The sequence below is a fragment of the Gasterosteus aculeatus genome, chromosome 1 (genome assembly GCF_964276395.1).
Source record: "Gasterosteus aculeatus chromosome 1, fGasAcu3.hap1.1, whole genome shotgun sequence".
Lineage (NCBI taxonomy): Eukaryota > Metazoa > Chordata > Actinopteri > Perciformes > Gasterosteidae > Gasterosteus > Gasterosteus aculeatus.
In genome coordinates, this window is record NC_135688.1 from 15,520,063 (window position 1) to 15,534,196 (window position 14,134).

Consider the following 14,134-nt stretch of genomic DNA (forward strand, 5'->3'; position numbering starts at 1 on the left):
TTCATGTTGTGCTTTTTCCTCCACAAAATGGATTTTTAGTTTTCCTTTTTGACATGGTGATGTTGCTCTTATCTTCAGCTCTGGCCGGCACCGTGTGTGTGTGTGTGTGTGTGTGTGTGTGTACAGTAAGCCACTGCAGCATCCACGCCTGCTACTGTAGACGGCACCTTCCTGCAGCCGGAGCTGTCGTCCAATCGATGATCAAGCTATTGAGTGATTAGCCCCACCCAGAGGCTGCTGAGATGGGAGATGTGGGAGGTGTGTGGTTGTCAAAGCGCGGCTTGTGGAGATGACTCAGTCGGGCACTTAGAGTAAGATCATTACCATGCAGGAACACTTTGCTGTGTGCGCTGATTTCTTTTACTGTTGAAATTGAACAGCCGCTGTTTTTTTATCGTCTCTTAAAGCGGAGCTGGCCATGCTGCTTTTTCTGCACGTACATCAGGTCATCACGCAGTTCATATTGTCCAAGGCACCCACCCCCCAACCCCCCCCCCCCCCCCCCCCTCCACTTAGCTTTTACTTCTGTAAAGATCCATATTATCGCTGTTGTGGGGGAAACCTAATTAGCCCAGTTTATGTGATTGATTGACGCTTGAAACAAATAGAGCGCCACTCACTGTTTGGTGGTTTGTTTCGGACCGGGGTGGGGGGGGGGCGGGGTTTGATGTATTTTTAGTTTGTTTTGTGTATGCATAAACTGTTTAGGAATCAATACATCGTTGTATTCAATAAAGCATTGTTCTTTTCTCCAGAACATTATTGTCTGCTTTTCCAAATCAGTCTGAAGACCTGGACTGGTGAAGCCCACCAGGGAGCCCACCAGGGAGGAACGCACACTGCAGACCTGTTTAAAAATAGGTCAAAATGATGTTCAAAGCCTCGGATTTGTCTCGCTGCGACATTTACTGCTCTGCGGAATTTCCAAATATAATGACGTTTATTTATTTGTCCTTTTGAATTTAACCAACATAAAACCAGGTAACTTACTTTTCTCACGCGCCTCACCCCGCCCCTCTCTCTAATCGCTCGCCCTCCCAGACTGCTCTGTCTTTTTAAAAAACGATTTGCAAAGCCAACAGCAGAGGCCCCAACTTTATGTTTTCTTTATGTCATCAAATGTCCATAAATCCATACTACTGTACTTTCCTGTTTTATCATTGGAGCAATCCACAGTTATTTGAAGTAGCCATGCACCCCCCCCCCCCCCCACACACACACACACACAGGGCCTTCATTTAGACCTTAGTCCCAGCTGTTCTTCAGAAGTTTCCTTTTCCTTGGTCCTGTGGTCTAAAAAGGGTTCATGAAATCATACACAAATCTGCCCCAGGAAACCTACTAAGCATATCTAAGAGACGGGAAGCTTGAAAGGAATTGTTTCTCTCCTGAGCTATAACTCCTGCCCAGAACAGCGGTGATGGATGGTTGGAAGACCTTATTAAGTCTGTGATCTTAGCAGGACACTTCCTTTCTCCGGATCGACACGAGTAACGTATCACGCGGAAATCTCAAGACTCTCATATAGTGAGGGAATTGTAATTGGTATCCAGCAGGACAGCAGTATCTCACAGTCCCTTTGACTGGAGTTCTTCTGCTCAGGGCTGCTCCTAAGGAGCCACTTGGTGGGCATGCATTGCCTTTGTCCTTATAACCTGGCACACAGGGAAACAGTGGGCGGGGGATTTGCACCGCGCATCTCGGTGGATGGTTCATGGAAGAAAAGCTTATACTAGGTGATCTGATCTCAAATGGACAGTCGTACATGCAGGCGTAGCAGCTGCTTGATGAGGGATTGGAGGATGGATGCATGTTGTGCATAATGATAACAGACTTCATCTGTAATCAGTTCCTTCAGGCCATCACAAATGTGACTTCGCCAGGGAAATGAAACCCAACAAGTGGTCCATTAAGACAATTTAAACAGCTACAAGTCCACAGGAATCTGGCTGGACCCTTGCCTGTTGTTGTCTTCCGTTTAATCAAACTGGGATTTGACACCATCTCTGTGATTAGTCCATGATCTGTTTATTCGCAACGTATTTACATCTTTCTTTGAACGGCTGCATACTAACTAGTTGTTAATGTTTAGTAAAACATGTTTTAAACGGTAGTAGAAGTAGTGGAAGTCACACTTACATCACTTACATCACTGTTACTCTACTCACCGTTCATCATGCACCATGTTTGGATCCAATAAACTGCAGGATCGTTAGTGGCATTATGGTGTGAAAATATCAGTGACTCATTGTGTAAATATTGAATTTTCCAACAACTGCAGACATTTCATTTTATTATTTGAATAAAAATCTGTTAGTAACCTGCTTTAATTCCGGTACCTATAGCGCCTTCTAAATGATCTCTGCAGCCTACTCAAGCTTGAATGATAAACTAATAAAGTTCTTGAAATCCAAACAAAATAAATTTTACATTATTTTACATTAATTTACATTATTCTGTGTCCTCTGTTAAGTGGTAACATCAATTTTGCATGAATAATCAAGACCAATTCAAACCAGGTCCGTATAATCCAACTTGTTTTGTTATATCGAGACCAAGTCAAGCACCATTTCATAAAACCATTGGTACTTGACTGTTTTTACATGCTAATTCCAATGGAAATGTTAAAACATAAAGAGCAACCGGAATCCAGGAAGCACCGTTTGTGCTTTAATGAAGATTTGTCAGAGAAGTATCCAGCACAATTATGATTAAAAATCGAATTAATAATAAAATGAAGATAGCTGGAAAATATTTTGTGGTGAGGGTTTACAATCCATTCAAAATTAAATACAAGCCACGCGGTTTTGAGCATTGGACACTACTAGTAGCTTTGCATTAGATGATTATGCAGTTATTTATGTGCCTGTCACAGTCAAACGAACATGAAATGAACCTGGCAGCCGGGTCATTTATTGTGGAACCACACATTACGTTTGTTTACAGTAGAACAGTGATGGTTATTTCAACTGTAATAATACTCAAATGAAGTTCCTGCGTTGATCCAACTTACAACTGCAAAATTGTTTTTGAGATGAAATTAGAGCTCTACAACTCTAGAACTTTCCCAAAAAGTTTTAATTATCTGTTTCAATAGCTTAGTCATACATTTAGAAATGTTTTTGCGGAGGACCTCCAGTGTAGCTCTCAGTAAGCTTATAATTTCACTTGTTAGAGGAGACGGAGGCATGCCGGCTCATTGTGCAGCACAGGTCAACTTGAAGTATGTGAAAAAGTACTTACAATACTTTTACTTTTTTCAACTAAAAAGCCCCTCAGTTATTTATCTGTCTCTGTGATTTCTGCTTGTTTGTGTCACTGTCTTTGCTGTTGGCGGATTCCACTGACCATAAGTACGAGGTAATTCCAATGAAAACCGATGACCCCAAAGTCTGTCAGTTATTCATATAAACAGGGACGTTTCCTTCTGTAGAGATGCCGCTGTTACATTTTTTTTAATGGATCTGCTTTATGTGCTGTGAGCGACAAAACTGGATTCCATTCCTTTCCAGTGTTTTATTAGTACCTTGCACGGCTGCTGGGATGTCGTGAAGTCACGGCTGTGATTTAGGTGTGTGTGCGCGTTGCATTTCGACTGCTGGTTCAAAACAGCAATAGCGGCTCCCAAAGAGTGAAGAATAGAGGCTACAATACCACTGGTTATATCAGAACTGGTAGAGTAGAAGAGCAAAAACTGGAAGAAAAAAAAATTCTCTCCTCCCGACTGGCGTTGGAACGGGTTTGATTTACAGACATTTTATCCAATCACCAGCCAAGTATATGTTTTGAAAATGTCTGCAGCTACGATGGTTCTGTGTAACAAACCAGCTGGTGGCTCAGGTTGATTGTGTTAGGAGGAGTGATTAAAATCTCAGATATATGGAAACCTGACATTTAAAAAATAGATAGATAGATGGTCTACATACAGGGATAAAATAGATTGTTGTAATTCCATTGAACCAATCCTCAGGGCTTGAGAACAGCACTTAAAATACATATTTTTCAGCGTCATTTACTTCGAGCATTCGGTCCTATGGAGCCTCCTCGGGCTCCGGCTGCAAAACCCCAAGCATTCGTAACAGTGACTTTGACAGTAGCAAGTCTACTATAATTTAATTGTTGCTTAGCTGGTATTAGGTTAAATTACTGCGGGCGAGACTATAAATCAAACTCAGGCCTAGCCTTTGCAAGATAACGTGTGCATTAATCGTAGACTAATGAGAGGCGGGTCGCCACTACGGCGACCTCCGCACTCAGCTCGGTGCTCGGGGACAGAAGCACTTCAGCCTCGTGGAGAGGTGCTCATTTAAAACCCGCACGGACCTCACATTCTTTTGTTGTCCCAGTTGTTCCTCGCCATTATAATGACCCTTAAGGGTCCACGTGACTCATTTCCATTAATTTGGTTTAGAATACGTAGCTGTGAAACATTCCTCACCTGCAGAGCACGCATGTGTTTCCCTGTGCAGCAGTGTTGAGTAGTGGTCATTTCAGCCCCACGTAGCCCCGCTAACATTTTGCGGCATTTGACCAACGGCGAGGACGTACGTCAATGCAGAAAGTGAATAAATTGACCGCTTCTCCGTGTTATTTACCGGCAGGGTTTTAAAGGCATTATCGCCTTCTTCCCTCCGTCATGGACTAAAACCTTGAATTACTGAGAGTGATTAGGAGCAGGGAGTGTGCTGCATCATTCGTCCCAGGCTCCTTTTGTTTATGTTAAGGCTTCTACGCATTCGGTTTTATTCACTGGCGGGGCTCACTTTAGATCCCCGCCACCAGACCGCCCCTCCCCTGCCCAGTGTGACTATGCACTACAGCATTCAGATTGGCTTGGCAAAGCTATTCAGCCCCTCCACCAAGTTCCCATGTGTTGAAAACACACCTTTCCGTTGACCGAGGAGGTTTTTCTATGGAGCCCATGTGAAGTAATTAAGTGGTGCCTGTGTGCAGCTTTGCTTGCTCTCAATAAACCCCATAGATAATGTTCTTGGTATCTGCCCAAATTTTTGTGTTGCAATAACGGCAACTTTTGTATGAGGATGTTTGTTTGTAGTTTTGTGAGCTGTCATTAATCCATTCACTGTGTGACGAAAAAAAACCCCAGAAAGATACCAAACCAAAATGTGTTTGAATAGTTTGTCACTTCTTTTCTTCCATGAAGCAGTATATGTACTTTGTAAATGTGTTTTGGTTTGGATCTATTAATCAATGTCACTATTTTGTATGGTTATGAACATTGACGGCATATCAACACATTAGTTTGGTCTCCCTGAACAGAAAAGCTATCCTCCCAAAAATATTCATCAGCAACCATTTGTCTAAAAAATGTCATCGTTAATCAGGGACACATTATATTCCAATCTTTCAGATAATTACTTAGTATTACTACTAATTGTATTATTACAGAGAAGTAATCCCTAGTCGCGTCGGTCTGCACTCCAAGGGATGTGCCTAACACTGTGCATGTGTGTCACTTTGTCGATGTACCGCGTGGACTTGGAATGTTAGTTGCCGTTTGGTGTTGGATTTTGCGTTGAAAAGCCGCAAGCAGTTAATTATCGTGAAAACAGGGTTGTGCAAAGAGAGAAGACTAGATTTATACGCAGCAGCTCTGAATGGCACTCCTCAGCACACTGCTAATTGTTTGATGGATAGTACGGAGCCATTTGCATTTATATTGTACCCCAAACGCCGCCCACCTATTTAGACCCCATATTTAACTAACTCCTGTCACTGGAGCAATGGTCAGGAAGGTTTGCCCGGTAAACACCTCCAACAGGAGCCTTTGTAACCTGCTGTGTGAGCGGGAGGGTGTGTGGTCTTATGGGTTGGTTCAGGTTTTCATCCCACACACATTTATTCGGCGTCAACGATTCCCTGTTGTGCATAATCTGGTTTTAGGGAGTTAGGAAGTACTGATTATCCAGAATTAAATAAAGACAACCATAAAAAAACTTCTGAATTTGGCAGGGATAGCTTGTTTAGACTTTATATAGTACATATCAATTGTAAGGCAAGCATGCATAATGGATCCCTTTCTTTCTTTCATTGTAATTGTAGGGTTTTATACTTTTCAGATCCATTTGATTAATAAAGATGGTACCCTAATGCTATTCACTACTGTCTGACATGGTCTAGTATTACTGAAAGTATTAGTTCTTATTCTTGACTGATAATTAAAATAAATCTTTGTTGCAGTTATAAAAATTCAACGTGTTGCGTTCTAAATCACAGAGTTGTGCCACTTGTGGAATGTGGATAAGATCTATAGTGATGTGTGAATGGTGAATGATTACGTTTTTTACACGAAATTGCCTTGACAGAAAAAACTACAGAATTTAGTGCCTGAGTTTTTACAGCTTAAGCTCTGCCTTCTGTCCAGGATGGTAAAGTGGTTTTTATCTTTGACCATAAGTGTTGAACTCACACACATACACACCCCACATTAATTGGCTGATTGTCAAGGGATGTGTTGTTGAGCTCTTCAGCTAAACTATTGTTTTGTTGATAATTCTTTTCATAATTTTTAAATCTTTCACTCCACATACACAACGAGGAGTCTGTGCAACGTCACTGCGTCTGATGCGTTCAAGCCATTCCTCAAAGCTCCCTGCAACAGCTTTTCTGTGCAACAACATTATTACGCTGCTTTAAAGGCACACAGACAACTAACCCTACCCTGTCCAGACTATTTAAATGTAAAAGGTAGAGTTTGCAATTGTTTAAATAAAGGAAACGGAGCATCCATCTTTTCTTTCGTCCATCTGGAGGGACCTCGATCGATTTTGAATCACTAAATAGACATGAAGTCTTTCAAAGGCCTCTTTTTGGCCTCGGTCACACTCTGCAGCGGAAAGAGGAACTTTGAGGATGAAATAAAAGTGATTTTTATCGTTCAATTCCGAGATTTTAATCCAATTGCAAATGTTTTTTGCTAGTCTTTGAAGTATAGCTTTTGCAACTGAGTTTTTGTGTATGTGCCCTCATTAACCTTTTCCTTCAAAGCTTCCAGCTACTTCTGTCTGTGCCTCGTGTCTTACTGTGAGACGATAATAACACTTAAAAAGTAGTCCTTTCATCAACTCCCTCTTTTGAGAGATTTCGGTTCAATAAAACCTTCTGTTTCTCATTGTCCCGTTCCAGTAAATTCTAACAATGTGGCTTTTCTCTTGTTGTTTTGGATCCTTTCCCCAGGATATAGTCCTAGACAGATGAACAAGAACAACAGCTTTGCTCTGGCGCAGAAACACAACAATAATGCCAGATACGGCCTATTTATGAAGAACAGCGCGGTTTAGTTTCACAGCAAGCTTTACCTGGCAGCTGCCTGCCCTTGAGGTCTATATGTTTTGAGGACCTAACATTTGCATCATCTGTCATTGTGTATGGCCTCTTGTTTTTTTTGTAAAAAAAAAAAAACACGCCCGTGGGTTTCCCATGGCCTCAAAGGTACGTCTCACGATTAATAATGTGGAGAAAAGAGATGGCCGGAGCACTGAGCTCAGCTCTTTGGAAACAAAAACAATGCACTTTACAGAACATTCTTGAAACTCTAGAAAAGCTGCTTGTTCTCCGCTCTCTTGCATTTGCATTAGCATCAAGGGTCTCGAGCGAAAAAGGTAAAAAATTAGCGACGCATACAAGCTGCATCTGAAATCTTGGGAGCAGCTGAAGTGCCCTTGCAGAGTGGGGGCCACCCCCCCACCCCACCCCCTCCCTCCCCCCACACTCCTTGTGTTGAGTCCTCGAGTCATTAATCACCAGGATCTTTTCAGCTGTCAATACATACAAAAAGAAAAGCCCCAAACCAAACAAAAGTGTCTTCAGCAAAAAAAAAGTTTCTTTTCAAGCAGGGAGGAATATAGTTCAACAGGGATTATTGTTTATTGTTGTGTCTGGCATAAATCTCATACAGTGTTCATAAAGAGGTTAAATCCTGGTCCGAACAACACAAGCAGATTGCCACTAAATGAAACTCTTTTTCTTTTTTCTTTTTTTGAGGTAGTTCTTACCTCCTTTTTTTCAAAGCGCTGAGGTTCTTATCCAGTGACTTGCACGTAGAAAAATCCCTCTTTCCAGTGTGTTGCGCAAGTAGCATGGACATGGACATTTGACAGTGCATTTGAAGGACACAACAAAATATATATTACATTGCTGCAATATCGGACTGACTAATTCCCTGTGTTCGGTAATTGAGCCTCAAAGTACACAGTGGCCGAGCCTTTAATCACGTTTGTATCCACATTGACGTTTGTTAATCCAGCTCAATACCTTCAGACCATGTGGTCTCTTAGAAGAAGTTGTTTGCAAGGCAATGTCGGTTATATAATTTAATATTACACATCCATTATACGTCATGTTTTATAAGAACAACAGTTTAATTTCTCCCTTTTTTCAATTTTCCTTAACGGAGAATAATGATACAGCAAAACCCAAACCAATTAAATTTGAGTAAATTAGCTTTTTTTAACGAAGGTTTACTTCATTTAAATTCAATAGTTAGTCCTTCAAGGCTAGAAAATGAAATAGCTGTTGATCTGGCACTCTGTGTTTTATTTGACAGTTTCACATTTTAATCATCTCCACTGTTCCGGGTCTAGTCGTCGATTTGTTTGGCTCCTGCGTTTTCAACTGGTGATGATTGGTAACTTATAAACAACGCAAGTCATGGAAGGACACCTGCCACTTTTACGGATGCCGGAGCCTCCCCGTTTCTATTCGGCACATAAAATAGAAAATTTGTGGGAGACTTGCCCCGTAAACTTTATAGGTGCCAGATTTGCTGTGCCATATTTTATTAAAACTAATCCAGTGGGTTCTTCGCGCTCTCCCCGTGTGTTGAGCCATGCACACACTGCTGCTTGAAGACATGCATTTGCATTTTAGTTATCTCCACAGTTGCTCGGCCACGTCCTCGTATGAGTGACTGGATAGTATGAGTGACGTTTTTTTTTTTACAGAATACCTCTTTAAATCCCAATTAAACACGGTTTGCACGTGATTTTATTTTATTTAGGTGACAATTCAAATCCAACTCCATTGTCAAGACGTCTTTTCATACATACAAGTATCCTAATCCATTCCATTTGTGTTTGTCCCCCACAGAATCACTCGAACTAGGCTGGCAGCGCGAACCTCGTCCGGTGTTGAAAACAGTGCGCAGGCAGCCATGGAAGTGAAGGAGCGCAGACCGTACCGCTCGCTCACCGCCCGGCAGGACACCGAGCGCCGGTACACCAGCTCCTCGGCAGACAGCGAGGACGGAAAACCCAACCCCAAATCCTACAGCTCCAGCGAAACTCTCAAGGCCTTCGACCACGACTCCAGGATGGCCTACGGGAGCCGAGTCAAGGAAATGGTTCACCACGAAGTGGACGAGTTCAACCGCCAAGGTCGGACTCAGCTGTTCCCGTTTATTGCAGATTATGTGAGATTATGTCAATGGAAGGGATGGTGGTTGATATAAACATGATATATGTGAGTACATACTGTGGCAGGGGCGCAACGACGTGAAAAAGCCCGTCATCAGGTTGAGGCCACGTTACCGGCTGATTCTCAATATTAGCGGCGCTGCTTTTTCATGGAGAGTTTCTGGGTAAATCCAGGGATTGGATTACCAAGGGTTAAAAACCTGCACGGAGGACATGCAGTGCCTTTACCTTCTCTTTCCAATGTATAATTGATCATCAAAGCAGATGTGCTGGCACTGTTGAGGTAGCCTCAATCCAACGGAAGCAATTATACAAAAAAAAGATGAATTGAATGTCAATCATAATGGCAGAGGCCCGGGAAGTAATGAAACATTGTTTGTCGTTAATTTATTTATTTCATGTTCATCGAGTTTTGGGATGTAGAGGGAGGGAGCCCGGACTGATTTACAGGTCTCCTGAATGGTGGTGGTAATTATGAATACCTTTGTGAAGAACAAATAGAAGACAGATGTCACAGCTTTCAAATACACAATTTCTAGTTTCAAAATTGCTGTTGTTTACAAACTAAATATTTACCCAGAATACCGGTTGTATTTACTTTTAATACACCTTCAAAAATGTGTCTCTCTGGCGACTCCTCATGATTTGAACAAGACTCAGACCTGACGAGGGATGCTGAGATGAATGAAAGCAAAATGTTCAGTGATGCAGAAAAATATAGTATAGAGCGGTTTAGATATTAAATATACTTGCATCTTCATTGAGCTGGACAGCTACTTCTTGTTTGAACTATTGCTTTTAAATTATTACTGCGCCTCTCAAGGGCAGGATATTGCTGTCATCTTTTTTTTTTTTTTTCAATAATGAATACAGTTCATGATGTTTGTGGCGCGTCTAACGGCAGGATGAACAATCAGCGCTTTGTGTGTATTGGTCTGCTGCAGGGGCCGACTTTTCCCTCCGAAACCTCGGCTTCGGCGAGGCCCTCCCATCTCACGTGGCCACGTACAGGACCGACCTGGGGATGCCACACCGCGAGTACTCAGTCAGCGTGGGCTCGGACGCGGACACGGAGACGGACGGCATCATGTCGCCGGAGCACGCGGTCAGATTATGGGGCCGCAGCAACACCAAGTCAGGCCGCAGCTCGTGCCTCTCCAGCAGGGCCAACTCCAACCTGACTCTCACCGACACTGAGCACGAGAACACAGAAAACGGTATGGCACTTTTCGCTTTTACTGGTCCTTGTTTATGGCGAGCTGTTTTGGCATTTTTTTCCCCATTGGGATTTCATTTTCATGTCAGTATGCAATACCTTTGTGTTACCGTTTCAGCCTGTTCCTGTACACTGATGCAGAGCAAATGAAATGCTGTATCATAGACAACAAAGAAGGAACGGTTGTTGTGCGTGGAGCATTCCAAGACTACATGATGATTCTGTTGGTTTAGATCTGTGGTGTTAGTGCTGGACCGGACGCCAGCCGCTTTTCTGTCTTTGTAAATGGCTCGGTGCACTTTGAAACCCTGGAACTGTTTCAGTCCGACTAAACTGAGGTTGACATTCTTATTAAGCTTTTTAAATCTCTGTTTGCATTTAGAAATCCACTGATACCGGCTTTCAACATTGGGTTGATACATGTCAGGAATTGGTGGCAATGGAACCTCTCTATACATTCCTATATGTAACCACTATATAATAATATATAAAGGGTCAGTAATAGGCCGTCTGCGGTCTGAGTCCGGACCCAGGCGACATTGTTTCTGGCTTCAAACCTATAACCAATAGATTATTGAGAACTATGACATTTTTATAGCGCACTTTTCTTCTAACTGGTGCAGCTTTTCTCGGCTTTATGGCACTTGGCATTGGAGTCAGAGTGGTTTCCTATGGCAGGCTGGAAAAAAGATGGATGTTCAGAGCTTAACCAGAGTCTTTAATTAGTAATATACAGACTGTTATGACCCGTTTATTATTTCCACGTGAAAAGAACCTGTACGTCTAGTCTGTTCATAGATCGTGGAGTTATTAAAGTGCAATGTGATGCGCCATTTTTTAGGTAATATCAGAATAGAGAGAGAACAAAAAAATATTACATTTTTTTGTAATTACAATTCATCCAGTTCAATTTTAAATTTTGACAATAAATATTACATATTAATATGATTGCTCGGCTACTTTAATAATATATTTTAATTATTTACAATTCATCCATTTGAATTTAAAATCTGACAATAAATATTACACATTGATAAACAACCGCTAAGGTAATTCGATATTCATGTCTCTTAATCATGACAAAAGTCCCTCCAACTGGACCTTGGTGATATTTATTTGAATACCCTTGTTATAAACATTATATATATATATATTATATATACATTATATATACTGGAATTTTAATTCCTTTTAATTTATTTTACCAATTTGCACCCTTTATTAATTCATAAAAAATAACAATTCAATACATTCATTTCGATCCATTTATGTCTATTTAACATCGATAAGAAAACAATATTTTAGTCAAGCCTTGTTATTTCCTTAAGAGAATTATCCCTGTCACTTGCACACACTCACGTGAACAGCTTATTGATTTAACCCTATTGGATGGAAGACGGTAATAGTCGAGGTATCGCTGCAGAAACTGAAAACTACGGGTTGCGGCAACCCAAATTTCCAGGATTTTGCTAAAGAGCAGCATGTTTGGGATTTCATGTCTTAAAGAAAAGACGGTTACCAATGTTCCAGCACAGCCAAGACACAATTCCCTCTACTGTTCATCATTCCCAGATCATTTTGTTTTTGCTTTCTTCTTTTTGTTGCACTGGACGTGTCTACTTTGATAAGAAACGCTATGGCAGCGTTTCCTGCTGAAATCAGTGCCAGGAAGTGGCAAGTCATATTTATTGAATTGATCTCTTTGTTGCTTGGCGTTGCTCCCAAGGGCCAGATGAGCCGCTGGGCTTGCTCAGAAGGTCATTCCAGCTCGGGGACTATGTGACCATGAACCATGGCAAGGGCCAAGAGAAGTCAGAAGAGAGTGGAGCAGTTCTTGCGAAAACACTCTTTTAAATGGTAGATCAGTGTGTTATGAAGTTACAATGTTGCTGAGTGCCATTTTGAAGCTGAGATGCCATTTGATTACTCAGCTCAGTACCCCAAGCGCTTATTTGTCAGAAAACTCAGTTACAACTTATTAATAGCTTGGGTGGTGTGTTCGCTGAAAGGAATAACCCTTGGAATGAATTCACGGCAGTGTGGATGCAGTACCTGGTATTTCCATTACCCACGATGACCTTTTGTCCATAATACGTACTTTTTTATGCATTTGTTTTCCTGAATTTCCGTCAAAATACACGCTTTTACACTTTTTTCTATTTGACAACAATTTGTGTTGTGCATTATGTCAAGTTTACGCCTAAATCCTGCAAATTAACTCACATTTTTATGATACTTCAGAGCTAGAGGTTCTCATCAAGGGCTTGGTGGCACAATTCTAGTTGCCCGTGCATAGACTTGCAAAGAACCTTGTTCATAGCTTTGCATTTCAGAGTGTGTCACATTATGTATTGGCTCCTTATTATAACTGACAGAAATAACTCTTGGAAATGGAATCCATTTGCCCGAATGACTCAGGGAGAGCACATGGCATCCCTCTGCTGGATCCACTGATAGGCCAGGGGACTCGAATTTGGCTGTACGCTACATAATTAAACAGAATCTCCTTGGACGGCTGTTCAGGGGTCGGGAACGCTGGAATGTGTGAAAAGCACCCGTAGCTGCAGCACCGTGCTACATATGTGAGACCCAATCAAGATTCTAAGGACCTTTTTATTCAACTCATCCAAGCAGAGACCACTTGTATTCTAAATTTAATTCAGTAATTCCTGATAACATACAATTTATATATGGCAACTTAATTAAAACCCATGGAGCAGGCAAGCTTGTGTGTGCTTTAATCTCTTTAAATCAACAAACCATTTACTCTGCTTTAATGTATTCAAGCCGGTGGCCAGTTCTCCCAATCTTCACATGTGACTTACTTGACCCTGTTTTTAATGCATGCAAATAAGCCATAGCCATTTTGGAACAATTTTCTTGATGCTCAAGTGATTCTTTCACATTTACTATGAATACAAATCATGGCTTACTATGAAATGGTATGATAACATTTAGTCCGCTTGTCATTTTGATAATCAAATTTATTCCCGGTCTAATCTTCTCCGTGATCGGTACACAATACGCAATTGTACTCTTTATATCTTGAGTTTTGTTATGTCCAGCATGGATTGTTGTTATATGTATATGTGTGTTGTCTGTAGATGGCTGGCTACATGGGCTCCAAACTAATAATAATAATAATGCAAATATGTGCATCATTGATTTCCTCGTCAATTTCTTCTCAAACACACAAAACCCTGAAATAAATGCACACACGGGACCTACAGGCACGCATTAATGAGGCAAGATGTCGGAGCGATTTGGCTGCTGCCTCTACCAGCGCTTCGAGCGTTTATTGGTTTGGTACCTTGCTGAAGGAAAACCTAGGCCGTGGCGAGCAAGGTGAACTGCCCCCACTCCAGCTACCCGTCCACACTCTGCACCGACTGGTACTGTGCTGCACCCTGGCTCCCCGCCCCGCCCCCGAGGGACGGCTAGCACTTCGTCGCCGTATGGGCCGGTTAGCGTTTAAAGTGTGTCC

The 14,134-nt window shown here is 41.8% G+C and overlaps 1 protein-coding gene across 13 annotated transcripts in view; it reads left to right on the forward strand.

The window, feature by feature from the left end:
• tenm4 (teneurin transmembrane protein 4) overlaps nucleotides 1–14,134 on the forward strand; it is a 132,912-nt gene that overhangs the window by 20,036 nt on the left and 98,742 nt on the right. For all 13 annotated transcript variants that reach the window (XM_078103875.1, XM_078103856.1, XM_078103866.1 and 10 more), the window contains exons 2-3: nucleotides 9,109–9,395; nucleotides 10,379–10,651. In XM_078103875.1, the coding sequence (XP_077960001.1) occupies nucleotides 9,173–9,395; nucleotides 10,379–10,651 (496 nt within the window). In that variant the 5' untranslated portion in view covers nucleotides 9,109–9,172. The remainder of the gene's footprint in view (nucleotides 1–9,108; nucleotides 9,396–10,378; nucleotides 10,652–14,134) is intronic.